The sequence below is a fragment of the Ixodes scapularis genome, unplaced genomic scaffold (assembly GCF_016920785.2).
Source record: "Ixodes scapularis isolate PalLabHiFi unplaced genomic scaffold, ASM1692078v2 PGA_scaffold2__306_contigs__length_199485367, whole genome shotgun sequence".
Classification (NCBI taxonomy): Eukaryota; Metazoa; Arthropoda; class Arachnida; order Ixodida; family Ixodidae; genus Ixodes; species Ixodes scapularis.
This window is the reverse complement of record NW_024609857.1, coordinates 85998117-86013179: the sequence shown is the minus strand read 5'-3', so window position 1 is coordinate 86013179 and position 15063 is coordinate 85998117. Positions and strand designations below refer to the sequence as shown.

General features: G+C 48.9%; 1 protein-coding gene across 1 annotated transcript; it reads right to left on the bottom strand.

Annotated features, from left to right (window-relative positions):
• Positions 1-4596: 4596 nt before the first annotated feature.
• Positions 4597-14146, bottom strand: LOC8034863 (alpha-crystallin A chain). The gene is made up of 2 exons (XM_002410628.5): positions 13126-14146; positions 4597-7712 (listed from the first exon to the last, which is right to left on the bottom strand). The coding sequence occupies exons 1-2, from the start codon at positions 13351-13353 to the stop codon at positions 7407-7409; spliced, it is 534 nt and encodes a 177-aa protein (XP_002410673.3). The 5' UTR covers positions 13354-14146; the 3' UTR covers positions 4597-7406.
• Positions 14147-15063: the final 917 nt, after the last annotated feature.

The window sequence follows — 15063 nt, the reverse complement described above, 5'->3', positions numbered from 1 at the left end:
ACGTCTTCGTATTGCTCGCCGTGAAATGGAGCAGCCGTCCGTGGTGCGACGGGCAGATAAACGACGGCTGGAGCGGCCGGGGTCTCCGACTGGTTCACGTCGTCCTTTTGGTTTGCCTGGTCTTGGGTGGCAAGGGTCCTGATTCCGGGGGTAGGCCAAGGTTCCGGCGACTTAATCGGATCTCGGTCTGGTCTTCGTTGGGTTCTTGGGGGCTTGTGTTCGGACTTGCACTGAGGGAACTCGGAGGGGAGCGCTGCATGGGCATGCGGTTACCCCGCACCTCCACCAAAATGTCACGGGTGGTGACCAAAAAAAAAACAGAAAATGAACAAGAAGAAATAAACGTTTAATGTGGCGAACTTGTTGCAAAAATAAAAGGGTACAAAAGAAATCAGCAGAGCGTCGCGGGCGTCGATATCGGCGAAACCGCAGGATCGAGCGCAGAGGCGAGACTGACTCGACAAGGTCGCGGGCGGCCTCTTATCTAGAGTGAGTCACTATCTCGAAGATTCGGCGGAGAAGGTTCGAGCGTAGCGCGCTCGCGGCGAGAATGAACACGCGCTTTCTAGAACAACATAAGCAGGGGTAAACGACAGAAGTTATGTCCGGAGCAAGAATAAACGAGAAAGTTCTAGAAGTCCGTGACCCTGCGCGCGGCAATATTAAGGGTCGCCTTTACCTCTGAGATGTTGACGGCGTCTGGTAGCGATCTAATGATCGCTTTCACTGCCAAAAACAGTAGCCGCATGAGAAACCGTTGATCAGTTGCTTGGCTGTTTGCGTTGACTTGGGAATCTGCACGGTATGTAGCAGACGGCGTCTCCATTGAGGGTGTCGTTTGTGATGCAGTGGGTCGTGGAGCCCTTCGGGCACCAGACGCGGTAGGCATTGGAGGTCCTGACTCGCACTTTTCGGATTGAGTAAGCGGCGCTGACGTCATGGAACCATTTTCATTTTTTTGAAAAACGGTGTTTATCTTACTTGGTTGTCGATGTAGCACGTCTGAATACGTAGGCTTGGATGTCGACGATTTTGTGTCGTTTGGAGTTTCAGGTATTCGCACCATCTCTGGATTTGATGGTGGAGATCGTCGAGTAGGTGTTCTGCCATTTATGATTTCTGTTTTTCTTGCCGCTTTTTTACTGGAGCAGCCGGAAAACGTTGCCGCGTGGCCTTGGCCGCAGTTGGCACATTTAGGTTCAGCTCGTGAGCGGCACTCTTGATGGTGATGTGGACCTGCACAGATTTTGCAACGGCGGGCACCACGGCAGTTCTTGGCAATATGTCCAAATCGTTGACATTGGTAGCATTGAAGGGGAGAACCGAAGTACTCTTCCACTGGGTGGCTGGTGAGCCCTAAGTTTACCCTGGGGAGCATCGGGCGGTCCTGCGTGAAGCGAAGTATGACGTTATCTTTGGGACGGGCCACTGCATGAAGTGCCATCTTCTTGTCTTTGGATTGCAATTCGTCTTTGGACAGTTAGTAAACCACTGTCTTTTAAGTACTCCAATAGATCACTGTCGGAGTATTGGAGAGGAACTCCTTTGATTTTGCCCATGTTTTCGGAGTAGGACCTTGGAGTGGTTGCCCTTACCTCGATTCCCGCGAGGGGTGTTTGCGCAAGCAGTTTATTTGCCGCAGGGAGGGACGCCACACTGACCGATAGGCTGCCATCCTTGGCGATTTTGTGTGAGAGTATTTTCTCCTGTGCTATTCCCAATACCTCTCGTGCCAGGACATTCGGGTTCACCTTCCAGAAGGAAGTCTCCTTGGACGTCGGATGAAAGAGTATTGGGATACCTGCTGGTCGGTCTTTCTTGTAAGAGACGATGGTGAAACTCGCGTCATTGTCGTTATCATCCATGCTTTCCTGTAACGTGTAAGCCGAAGTCGCCGCTTCCGATGGAGGGTCTGACCTCTGTGGGTCGAGTCTGCATGCGCCTTCAACGCGCTGCCGTTTGATGGGAATGACGGCTTCCGCCTGCACATCTGAGTAGGTAGTTGGGGGTGTCGATGCCAGCTCTTGGGAGGGTGGATTTTCATTGGGTGAAGGTGATTTACCTTGTTCCTGGGAAGGTGGTACTTGTTCCATGGTGGCGGGAGGCTTTATGGATGGAATGGCATCAAGTTGCGACGGCAATGGCAATTTGCCGGCCGTCGGCGCCCGCTTCTTGGTGTTCAGACTTGATGCCAAGTTAAATATACAATGCTTGCGACTGGAATAACAATTCAAAATTATTTAAGATTGGTCAATTTACGAAAAATAAGCTGAGAGCCACAAAACTGCGACAGGCTGTTCCGAGGCTTCTTCTTCTTTTTCCCCATGTGATCCACTAGAGTAGATTTCTAACATAGCCATGGTTAATAAATAGTACACAAGAACCCTTATAGATCTCTCTCTCTCTCTCTGCCCCCCCCCCCCCCCCTTTATTGATAGCAACTCACCAGGAACAGCTGGACGATCCAGAACTCCGTAGCCGATATATATATATATGATCGAAAGGCATCTACGCGCGACACACGTTCAGAACTTTGGTGCAGCGTCGATTCTTGATCGGTATCGAAGCGTGCGAAGGCACAAAGATGCAGCACTCGGCGTGCCAAGGAAGCTTTCATCACGCCGCGAGACCGGCGACACTTGCTTTAGACGAGTTGTTCCTTTAGATACGCACGGCTTCACGCACATTGCACTAGCAAAACACATCCACACGGCGTCGATTCTTGGTCGGTATCCAAGCGTGCGAAGGCACAGAGACACGGCACTTCGGCGTGCCAAGGAAGCTTTGAACACGCCGCCAGACCGGCGAAACTTGCTTCCGACGAGTTGAGCCTTTTTCCTGCGACACTGCACTTTCGTAAAATTTTCCACGTGTTCACAATGGCAAGTCCTCAACGGTACACAGAGTCTTACAAAAACTTCTTCGGTGAATGGCGACGAACGAGTAAAAAACGTGTCTACAGCACGCTGGAAAACCGCAGCAAAACGCTGGCAAAACCGTAAATCGTATCCCAGCCATCGTTCCGTCCGGTAGCTTCACTTGCGGGAGTGAGAAGCGCGATACAGCAATTGTCATTGAGATCAGTGGCTCCGTTTATTTATCGTGTGATCAAGAACGCCGTTTACTACAGGTACCTTTACGCTGCTGTGTGAATTATTACACACTTGCGCTGAGCCCAGCCGAGTGCGAGGGTTGCTATGGCAACTGCTGCGTCGGCTCCAACAAAACAGTTAAAACCGGTTTCGTTGGAGCAGTTGTTGCCAAAGTAACCCCTGCGTCGCAAGCCGTTGCAGTTGCACTCGGGCGGACTCGACGCAAATTAGTACATCGCCCTTTACTAGAAAAAAAAAAGTCACTTTTTGTCAAAGCACAGAACGCTATTCAACGGAACCCCGTAATCTCAGAGATGTGTCCGTCTCTCCGTCCGTGCCTTTCCCCGCTAAATTTTAAGGGGAAATGGACGTCACGTGACGTCAGGGTATGACACCGATCACGTCACGTGATCCCCTGGCGTGACGTCAAATCACGTGACACCCTGATTTGAAACCGTAACGTCGAGCCGCGTGACACCATGTCAACACGTTACGTAACCACGTCACGTGACGTTCTTTTTTTTTCGTTGCACGCTACAACCTTAATTTGAGCCATTCTTTTCAAATTTAATTTTTAATTTTGACATAAGATTTACGTTTTATGAAAGCTCCTGAATTGAAGGAGGGTGCAAACTTAAGTGATATTTCCATATCAAACAGGGTCAAGGAAACACAGTTTGACATTTCGTTAAAAAAAAATGGTTGAGATTTTGAAAACCTTTTAAAAACATTAAGCATATATAAATAATACCTATTCCGAGAGCGTCTGGAAAAAGTCCTAGCCCAGTAATTTTATTAGAAATAAAAGTAGAATAACGGTTTCAACACACTCGAAAACGTGTGGTACCGCATGTTCTTGGAACCTTGATCATAGAGCATAAAGAGAAGCCGTTGGATGCTGAATAGACAGGTTTCACTGAGCGTACCACGCATGCGAGACGTATAACTAGTTCATAGAAGGCGGGCGCTAGTTCATGAGACAACTCGTGTCGCTTCGTGTTCTGCTAGCGCAAACCCTCAGCGAGGTTATCGCTCGTGCTGAAAGACTACAATTCCCACGATGCATGGTGGCATAGGTGGCGTAATCAAACGGGCTGCGAGATCGGTCTACTTATGCAGTCTTACCACAGCGTTCGATGCTGCTATGCGCCGCGGCTATCGATGTCGCGCTGACATCGATAGCTGCGGCGCCTCTTATTGTTTTTAGGCACATCTTTGCCTTTATTTTTGTTTACATTTGTTAAGTACTTACCATCTTGTCACCGGTAATTGTTTACATACTGGATTTCTAGTGCATATCGATCTTTTTGTGTGTCGATAACTATACCCTATAACGAAGTATCGTCTGGTTGTCGGAGCTATCGGAACGTTCTAGAACCATTGTGTATCAGCATTCCGCCACCTCCAGGAATGTCTGACTAATGTTGCGATCTTCAAATCTGTGCATTAGAACACAAACACACGCCCAGTCGTAAAACAAAAAAAAACAAAAAAAACATATATATTTGAAGTTTACTCGTTTTATTACTTTCCACGTAGTAAATTCATTGGATTGGCGTGTAGACCAACATGCGGTGGCACTGTAGCTTGCCGCCAACAGGAAGTTCCAGCACCGCCGGTACAAAAGAGAGTGCCAGTAAGTGGACGTTGTAAAATCTCGCGTCCCGTATCGAATGGTCCATTACCACTCCTAAGCTGGCAGTGGAGTAGAAGCTGCGGCTCGTGGCTTCGGTGGAGGGCCTCGCACTATACACCGGCTCTCCTCAAACGTGTATACTGGCCGTTCGAGCGCGTCGCTAGCTGAACAGCGTGCGTATACCTTCCACTTCGCTGACGACCTTGGGGCGGCTGGAGTCAACGTCACCTAGAATCATCGAGGCCCCTGCACCACCATTTCGGCGTCATCGCGGTGAAATTGAGCACAGACACAAACCAAACACCCTGTGTCCGGTCAATGTATCGAAGAACGCTCGACGTCGGCTCGGGCCCAATAGACCCTTTCCCAAGCCCCATCAAGCAACACTGGCGGTCGCCATTTCTTGTGCACGGAGCCTGCGATTGAATCCGAGATCACACCGTACTATCACGCAGCCATTGTGTTCAATACGTGATTGGTGCACGTGCCCAAACAATGGCGGACTCGGATTATTTGCTGAGCACCGCCTAGATAGCGCGCAATATTTAAAAAAAAAAAGTATATTGCTGATTTGGCACCATCTGAGTACGACGACGTTATACATAGAGGTAGAAAAGGCTGCTCCCGGGCTTCGGTTATTGTAGGTTGTGCTGGTATAGTAAATACCTCTTAAAGGTGCCCTCGGGAGGTTTCTGATATCGCCTGAATATGACCATAACTCACTCTGCATCCAAGAAATGCCCAAATCATGACGATACGCGGCCGATTACCCTATTAAAAAAAAGCAATCAAAGATCGCAACACACCGAAGTCATCCCCGGCTATGGAAGGAGCATGTTCAGAAACCAGAACCACGGTCAGCCAATAGCGAGTCAGGGTTCCTCGCGCCTCTAACCGGTGGAACCGCGAAGTGATATCTCGAGTCCGCGCGGCTCGTTGCCCATACACAGTCCGGACTACGATTGAACCGGATTGAACCAAGCGAGCGCGCGCTCGTTAGCTGACGACCGGGTACATTACTCCCGCAGAAAATAAATAAATAAATAAAAACATAAACAGTGCGCGCTGTTTTTGAAACGATTATTGCAATATTATGTTCCCTGTCCGCAAAAAAATTACCATTTTTCGACCATTCTTTTTTACATTTATTATCTACAGAAGCATACACATTTCGTGATGTCCCGTTTTCATTGGTCACAGTCGCTCTGGCTGCCGGAACCCTCGAACAACCGAGGTTATCTCCCATTGCCGGAGATGAGGTGTGTTCGATATTTGATTGCTTTTTTTTAAGAGAAATCGGCCGTACATTGTTATGATTTGGATCCTTAGAGCTCGCAAAGTGAGTTATTGCGACACATTTAGGCGATCTCAGAAACCTCCTCAGGGCACCTATTTATGGCAAGGCCGTAGAGATCAATTTTCTACGTCACCTAATTGAGGCCAGCGAGGGCAGAGATTGGACAAGAGTGCAGCGTCAGCTTTCGGGTGGGACTCGCGCCTTCATCCGTCGAACACACTGGGCCAACACGGCCGAATGATCACAGGTATTCAATTTGAGCCCCGCGCTGGCCTCCGCTGGTTTACGCAGGAAATGCAGGCCCTGTGAATACCACCTATTACAATCAAAATCTGCGCATTAGAATTTCAACCTCATCAAAGTGAGATCGAGCGCACGCACAGATTAGACACTGCTGCACCAGCGTTCCACTGAGCCTCGTGTTCAATCAATGCATCGAAGAACGTTCGGCGTTGGACTTAAGCTCAAGTTGCCACAAGCTGATGGGACCAATCAAACAGCTTCAAAAGCGCACCATCGTGGTTTTCGCCTTGGTTATGCACGTTCTCTATCATCGCTGGACCAATCATTTACAAGGAAGGCCTAGTGACTTACACTTCTGAAGCTATTTGATTGGCTCCATTGGCTCGTGGCGTCTGTTGCATCTGGAGTTAAGCTGAAACTGTGATGACGGCTTCCATAGACGAAGAGGAGGCTATTCGTAGGCCTCGATTATTCTAGGTGGTGTTTACCTTGTTATCTATTCGCAACTCCATCCCGTCGCTCGCCCTCTCACGGACGAACGAAGAACCAGAGGAGCGGGTACGATGGCGAAGACGGTAGCAAGGATTGTCAGCCTTGGTGTTGCTGTTACCGCATGGTTCTCGTCGGCGTGTTCGTACCTAATGCAGTTTTAACGAAAGAGGCGAGTGCGTTAATAGGAATTGACTAGTTCAACTCCGCGACATTTAAAAATCAACCTTTAGATTTTCTTAACGTCCGTCAACATCTCCGTCTCCTGTGTAATGTTCCTGCCCTGACCGCTTCATATTTGTAGCCAAGGAAATTAATTTTTAACGCACTGACCAGCGTCAAAGAGCAGGCGCACGGGAAATCCTGGAGAATCTATACCCCCGTCTCTTCCGCCATCTTTCGATTCCCCGCCATCTGTAGGGCGGAGCTGCGAGTAGTCTGTTGCAGGTTAAGAAGAGCAGGGCGAGCCCCTCCCACAAAGCTCTCTGCTCGTCATGATTGGTAGTTCCCCCCTCACCACTCGCTTCCTCCAGCCTTGGCTTCGCTGAAGTGGAAAAAGTGGAAGACTTTTTGGGAGAAGCTTGTCCCGCTTTTTTTAACCTGCAACCGAGTGTATTGGATGTTGGCGGAGGGCCTCGTCCCGTCGCGGTCAAGGCTCGTGCTGCACGGGCAGCACAGCGGGTCCGCCCTGGACGGTGATGGGCACTAAGCGCTCATTTGCCGACAGGGCGGGCTTCTTGGGCGCCGTGACGGTGAGCACACCGTCGGCAGTCAGCGTGGACGTGACGTTCTGCGGATCCACGTCGGCCGGCAGCAGGTAGCGGCGCGAGAACTCCCTGGACACGTAGCCGTGTTCGTCCATGCGCTCCTCGTGCTTGGCCATCACGCAGATGGACCGGTCCACCGTCTTTACCGTGATCTCCTCGGGGCTGAAATGACTCACGTCCAGCATCACCTGCAGGGAAGGGACCAGCGTTCGCTGGCAACACGTTCGCTCTTTCCGTACACCAACTCAACTCTCTAAAGTCGCTCTACTGCGGTGGCGCTTATGTCGGCACTGCGCATGTGCGGACGCTTCCCCTCACCTGAAGTGTGACGCGCAGTGCCCGCACCTAGTGTGGGCGTACGCAGGCTTGTTTTATACTATACAGCGTGTTGCAAGGAGCAGTGCTTTAAAAACTATAGTCTGGACACAATGAATAAAAAAAATGCTTTGCTTGGGCGCCACTTTGCTTGGGCTTACCGCTTAGCAAATTTGTGTTTAGGACGTCTGGATTAGGGAGTTTTGCTTTGAGCAAAATAGTCGGCTTAAAGCCCCAGTTCTGCTGCCCGTACATCGCACAAAAAATACGTTGTTTGCTGCAGACATGATGGCTGAATTTTCTGTGGGCACATCTCATGCATGTTCTGAGCATGACGAAAATAATCCCTGGAGAAGGGGAACAAGAGGGACAAAGGACGAACACAAATCTCCAAACACAGCTAGGTGACTGGTGTGCGACCGAACACATCACTCGATAGCCGCGGGGTACCGCGCCCTCTGGCTGTTCTCGTACCCGCTGCGGCCCTCTGTCGGCACTGCTCAGCGCGGCTCGCTGGCAATTCCCGCTACTCAGACTGAAAGCGAATCTTGCGTGGTGTAGATCAGTATGCGACACTATACTGGGCCCATTCCGTACGATGGGCAGGCAGCCTTCTGGTATCTCCGGCGGCAGACGAAGGAAGTGGTTGAAAAGGTGTGCCAGAAGGGAAGACCCGAGTTCCGTGTATCTGACACGTCGGGACAATGCTGCGGCACGAATTAAGGCCCGTTCACATATATGCAACCGAGTTAAGGCCGGTTCAGACATTTGCGTTTGAGTGCGTTTGACTGCGTTGCGTCGAGAGCCGAAAGAAAGTCACTGGCACATCTGTGCTTCGTATGAAGCGTGGAATCCGATTCAAGGAATCATCTTGGCACGCGATATAAGCAGCAGGGATGTCCTGATGGCTTCTCGCAGCCGCAACGCACTGAAACGCAGTCAAACGCAACTGTCTGAACCAGGCTTTAGACCGAAAGAGACCAGACCGGTTTTTAAGCCTCTTGCGACGTTTTAGGACCGGATATGCTGCAGCAGAGCTCGTCTAAGACGTCGCAAGAGGCTTAAAAACCGGTCTGGTCTCTCTCGGTCTTATTCTGTCGCATATGTGTGAACGGCGCTCTAGACGCGAGCTCTGTGCCACCGCTCGGTTGAGATTCGGGTCCAGTCAATCCGTTGGCACAGATCAGTGCACTTGCCCCCCCCCCCCCCCCCCACCCCACCCCACCCCCCCCCCCCCCCAACCGATCTACCCACCCACACACCCCCCACACACACACGCACGCACGCACGCACGCACGCAAGCAAGCGGGCACGCACGAACGCACGCAAGTACGAACGCACACACACACACACACACACACACACACACACACAAACACACACACACACACACTACAACCATGTTTCGTCTTTATGCAGGATTTCACGTTACCGATAAATTAGTTGTTTTCTTTTGGGACGCAGGAGGGACATCAACTAAGCTTAGGTCGCGGCTTGGAAGGTCCAGTTTCGAGTCATCAGTCCGGAAGCTAAAAACTCGAAAATGGCTTGTGATTCACTTGCGTGCTGCTGATTTCGCACAAATCTCAAATAATAACGTTACTAAAAAAAGAAAAAACGCTTTGAAAAGTAATTTACCTTATTGCAAAAACACTTACGATCGAACTTGAGCTGCCTATACCCGACTTGATGTTTTCATCAAGTCGGGTATAGGCAGCTCAAGTCGGGTATAGGCAGTCAGTGAAATACCTTGGCGAGTATTCAACACTCAAGGACCAGATGGGAAACTTCTGCAATCCAAGAAACTGCTACTAAATTACAGTTTGGCACAGTAGACTAAAGTCAAGGTATCACTGCTCATACATCACACAAGAGACAGTCTTCAAACATGGGTCGCTGCAATATCCGTGGTTCAAACGCCGCGTGCCAAGAATTTCCCCTTGAACTCATTGCCATACGGCATTCGGAGCACGGATCTCGCGGTGACTCGCCTTCGAATCTCTATTCTGACTGTCTTCAGTATATATGGCGTATAAACCAGTGTGATCCCGGCTTCACACTTTTCAACACTGACTCCTGGCAGAAAGTCGGAAAACCCAAATTATTAAAATGTAACTCTGCTCGTGTGATGCTTTCTGTGGGATTTCCGAGGAGAGAATGATAGCGCGCGCACTGCGCTATCACGCAAGTACGAACGCACACAGAATGATAGCGCGCGCACTGCGCTATCATTCTCTACTCAGTCTGAGTGCGGGTCACGCTCAGTCTGAAAGAAAGCACGCGTGGCCCGCACTTTTCACTGCATTGCCATAAAAAGGTGCCACCAAGTATAAAAAGGTTTTAATTTAATAAAGAAAAAGTAATGGTAGTGACCTTTATCTTTAAAGTCCTATACAGTATTTAAGGTGTGATATTTTAAAATTGTTTGGATAGGAAACCGTCGTTTCGGGGTGTGAAGAACCTTTATATTTATCAATTCGCCCGTACGTGGAGCGGGGAATCCGGGCGTGCACGTCATGTGACGTTAATTGCCCCGCTAAATTTAGCGGGGGACTATATTGGTGTAAAGGACACGTGACGTCAATTTTCCTGCTAGATTTATTGGGGAAATTGTGCTGATGTGTCACGCGTCGTCGGGACACTTGAGATCAATTTCCCCGCTAAATTTAGACGGGAAGCTAAATTGGTGACATCAAATCACGTGACGGCAGTGCTTCGTTAAATTTCGCGGGGAAACTAAATTTGTCTGTCTCGTGACGTCAGGTCACGGGACATCAAATTCTTCGCTGAATTTAGCGGGAAAGTGAATTGGTGCACCTGGCCACGTCACGTGGCCTACGTGACATTAGGTCACGTTACGTCAATTTTACCGCTAAATTTAGCGGAAAAACTGAATTCGTGTTACAGATCGCATGACGTCAAGTCACGCAACATTAATTTCCCCGCAATTTTGGCGGGGAAACATAATTGGTGTATAGATCGCGTGACGTCAGGTCACGTGACCTATAGACTAATTAGGTTTCCCCGTTAAATCTAGCGAGAAAAGCACGGTCGGGCAGAAATCGATTTCTTTAATTTACGTTATTTAAGTATTATATACTTTATCATGGTATCGGGCTGTTCGCTTCAAGTTATGCCAAGGCAACACTTCGAATGGCAAGCGATTCACCAACCTGATTGAATGCACCTGAATCGACGGTCTGAATACAGATTTCAGCTAAATAATGTCTACTCTGCGGAGTTGGAGGCTGAAACCTTGCTCAGGAGAACGTCAACCAGGTTTCAGAGCTTGTTCACTTGTGACCTGGGTTGTTGTACTAAACCAAAGGTTCAGAGTCTAAGCCAAAAAAAAAAAAAACACACAAAAACACAAAGGTTCAGCAAAAACGTCCTTATAATCGTGGACTACTCGCAGTGGGGCATTCCAATCGTTATTTTCCAAAGTCGGAGGGATCAGTTCAGTATGTGGTGACTTTACACTCTCGGAGAATCCTCACATCGATATCGCTAAGCACACACTGCAACGTTCAGGAGAATAACCTCACAAAACTGAATATCCCAGAAGCATGCGCTAGTCGGATATTGAGGGAGGGGCAAGGAAGGCTCTTCCGATGAATTCCTACAAAGGTCTTTTCCAGTCCAATTTCATGGTGCCTTCTGTTGTCAAGTCCACGCCAACAGTTTTTGAGCACACAACAGTGGGCCAAGCAACTGCTGAACCCGACGGCGTCAGTTGCTGCCTCGACGACATCATCGCCTCTGGAAGGAGCACTGCTGGACACTTCTAAAACTTGAACGGGTTCTTTTGTATATTTGAACGCGGCTCCATGCTCAAGAAAGAAACATTCTTGTTACTTCGAAAAAGTCTCGAACACCCCGGACAACAGGTTTCTTCCGACGGTTTTCCACTCCCCCCCAAGGCTATTCTATTGTATATTCAAATCAGAGAACAACAGCCAGCTAGGTTTTCTGCTTTGCATTGGGGCAGCATTACAGCAAGTTTCTTTCGAGCATGGCTTTCAGATGAACGCAGCTAAGCAAGCTACTGAGAAAAGTCAACACACGCAAATCGAGAACGAGTGCATTTTGAAGACATCAAAGAGTACCTGACAGCTACGGATTATTGGGACCACTTTAACCCTGATCTGTTCATTTCACTTGCTGCAGACGTGTTGCCTCGAGGCGCGGGTCTGATCGTCCATGCTTAAGCGCTTGCCATTATTTTTGACGGCAGAACGTTCCACCAGTAACACTAGGGGCAGAAGTGTCTGCTGTCTGCTGCTTGCAAACACCTTAGGCCACGAAGGTATCGCCAAAATAATTAGTTCGTGAGAATGGGGCACCCATTCTCAAGAACTATCCATGTAACGTAGGAAACATCCGTACCACAGCTCGTACTCCGCGGGACCGCGTAGCATGAGGCACGGCCACCCATCCAGAGAGATCAGAACGCGCCCCTTTTTTGTTCCCACTCCTCTGGCGCCTTTCTTTCCGGGCGGCGGGGGTTGTATCGTCGTTCAATAAACATCTATTTAGACATGATTAAAATAGCGCAAATTTGACAAATTTGGCAATTTGTCCTTGTCAAATTTGCGCTATTTTAATCATGTCTAGTAAGAACCAACTAGCCCAAACAAAAGTCGTTTTACAATCTATTTAGACGAGGCCCTTTTCGAGTTACATATACACACCATTCATCACGTGGCAACAGCGCCCATTCAATATTAATCTATGGTATTTGTGGCCTGCCAAAGAACAGACCACAAATATGAAAAAAAAAAAAAAAAAAAAAAAAAAGATTGAACGCGCCTTCGGATTTGTTCTGCCCAACAGCATCTATACATTTCTACGTCACATCAACTGCCATTATTGCTTCTGAGGGCGTATTTTCTGCAGGGTCAGCGTGCTAGAAACTGTATTGACTCAGAAATTTTGAGAGAAAGCACGGCCTAAACTTCAGCGCAAAAGCAAAGTGGTACGTGAAATCGAGTCTCAAACGCTTCCGCGTCCCATGCTTGGTAGGCTTTCTTTCCCACCGTCGTAGCCACGACGTTGCATCTATGGTTGGTAGCAGAAAAGAGTGCAGGAGCTCCGCCTTCAGCAGGCGCTCGTTCCCTTCTTCCGGGCTTTGGCTGCCCGACAAAATATCACCAAAGCTAGAAAACTCGAGCTGGAGGCGCAGCATCTACTGAATCCTTATCCCGTATTCTAAAAGTATCTCTCAAAGTATTTACCCCAGCCCAAATTTCATTTCATGGCCCCTTTATGAAGGCTAGTGTCTCGCACCTGGAAGGCGTCGGATTCATTGCGGAGCTCGGACACGCCTCCCTTGGACAGCTGGCGGCGGAAAGGCCTGGCCAGCCTCGGCCGCACCAGCCGCAGCTCGTCGTCGAGAAGCGGCGAACCGAAGTGTTGGTCCAGGAGGCGGCTGCTGGGCACCTCCCACGAGTCCCACCAGTCGCCGTGGGGCAGCCAGGGCGTCGAAGGCACGAGGCTCCGCGACGAGAAGGCCATCGCGCTGTCTGTCCGCTGCCGCCGGGGGAAAACCCGCCACTGCTGCCCGTTGAGCCCGGGCTACACGGCCGCTATTTGCGGGGTGTGACGACAGCGCCGGGGAAGCTCCGGCCCGAGCTCCTTTCCGGGAAAGCGCGCCGACACCGGGCCCGGGCAGTTTGGCGAACCCCGGCCAAAATTGCTCCTCACGTGGCGGGCGGTTCGGAAAGAGGGAGGCGGGAGAAAGCTTGGAAAGAATACTATCGGTGTCGCACCCTGTTTACTGCCGGAATAACCCTCTCCGCGGTACATTGGCCGCCGGACTGTTTTTCTTTTTTCGTTGAGTTTTGCTTGTTTTTAGAGTAAACGCAGCGTGAAATACAGCGTATTTCTGACCGTCATGGACGCTTGACTCTTTCGTCCTTCATTTGGTTTAAAATTACCGATCAATCTATGGTTCCGCGGGAGAAACAAAACCGTGTTGCAGACACATTTAAAGGAAAGATAGAGAAAATAAATAAACTTGCGGGGGGCTGCCTTTAAACAGCGCTGCTCTACTCCCGAACCTGAAAGTGAAAACTGATGAGAAAAGAGAGTTACGATGACACCGAAGGGTAGAGGAATAAACACATTAGAAAAAAGAACGAAGAAAGATACTTGGTTATCTATTTTAGGTAGTGGCTATAGCGTATTAGTTAGTTCGGTAGCTGGTTAGCTAGTTGGTTGGTTGGTTAGTTGATTCGTTAGTTCGGTAGTTTGTTGGATAAGTTGATTAGTTAGTTCGGCAGTTAGTTAGCTAGTTAGGTGATCAGTTTTGTTTTTTTTTTGTTTTTTTTTGTTAGCTCTGTAGTTAATTAGATAGGTGGCTGGTTAGCTGATTATTCAGTTCGGGAGTTCATTAAATAACTAGTTATTTGCTTCTGGGTGGAGGCGTTACAGAGTGGAAAGGGGTAAATAAAAATAAAAGCTCAACAAAAAGCATACTGCAACAATAAAATGATGGTGCTCGACAACTGTTAGGGCAGTACGTTGGCGCTTGTTTCTATGTGACGCAGTAATATTGTAAGCTATCGTTTCTTGGAAGATCGTGATAGCAATCAGGCAGAAGTGTTGCACATCCAGTCCAACAGCTGTTTTCCACTGTTCTCACAGTACATCCTGAAAACTAGCGTTCAAAACACGGAACTGTATATTTTCTTGAAAAAAATTAACCACGCGTGATTTTTTATCGCACAACAATCGCAAATATAGTTTAGCCAGTGTGTCGAACCGGAACCGAGCCGAACCGAACACCGTAACCGAACCGCCATTTTTAGCCGAGCCGGAACTGTACCGAACCGAAATCTTTGCCGCCATCTTAGAGCTGTAGCGGAACTGAACCGGAAAAATATATAACGGTAACCGGTTCAAAACGGTTCCGGGGATTTTTTTTTTTTTTTTTTCTGTATTACAAAACGAACGTTTGAGAAATTAAAAGTGTCAGCTGCATTTTTATGTAGTGATCAAATTGTCATGTACCGAGTTTCAATGTATGAGAAATTGTGGTCTTTCGTGGCGCTCTTGTATTGGCACTATGATTAATAATGTGTCACGTGGTCACGTGACGTCATATCTGTCAAGACATGCTGTCAAGTAATGTCAAGTCACGTGGCCCCGTGATGTAGTCATGTGACTGATTGCGTCAAGATGACTTAAATTGAGAACGCCACTACTGGGGATCGAGCAGTCACG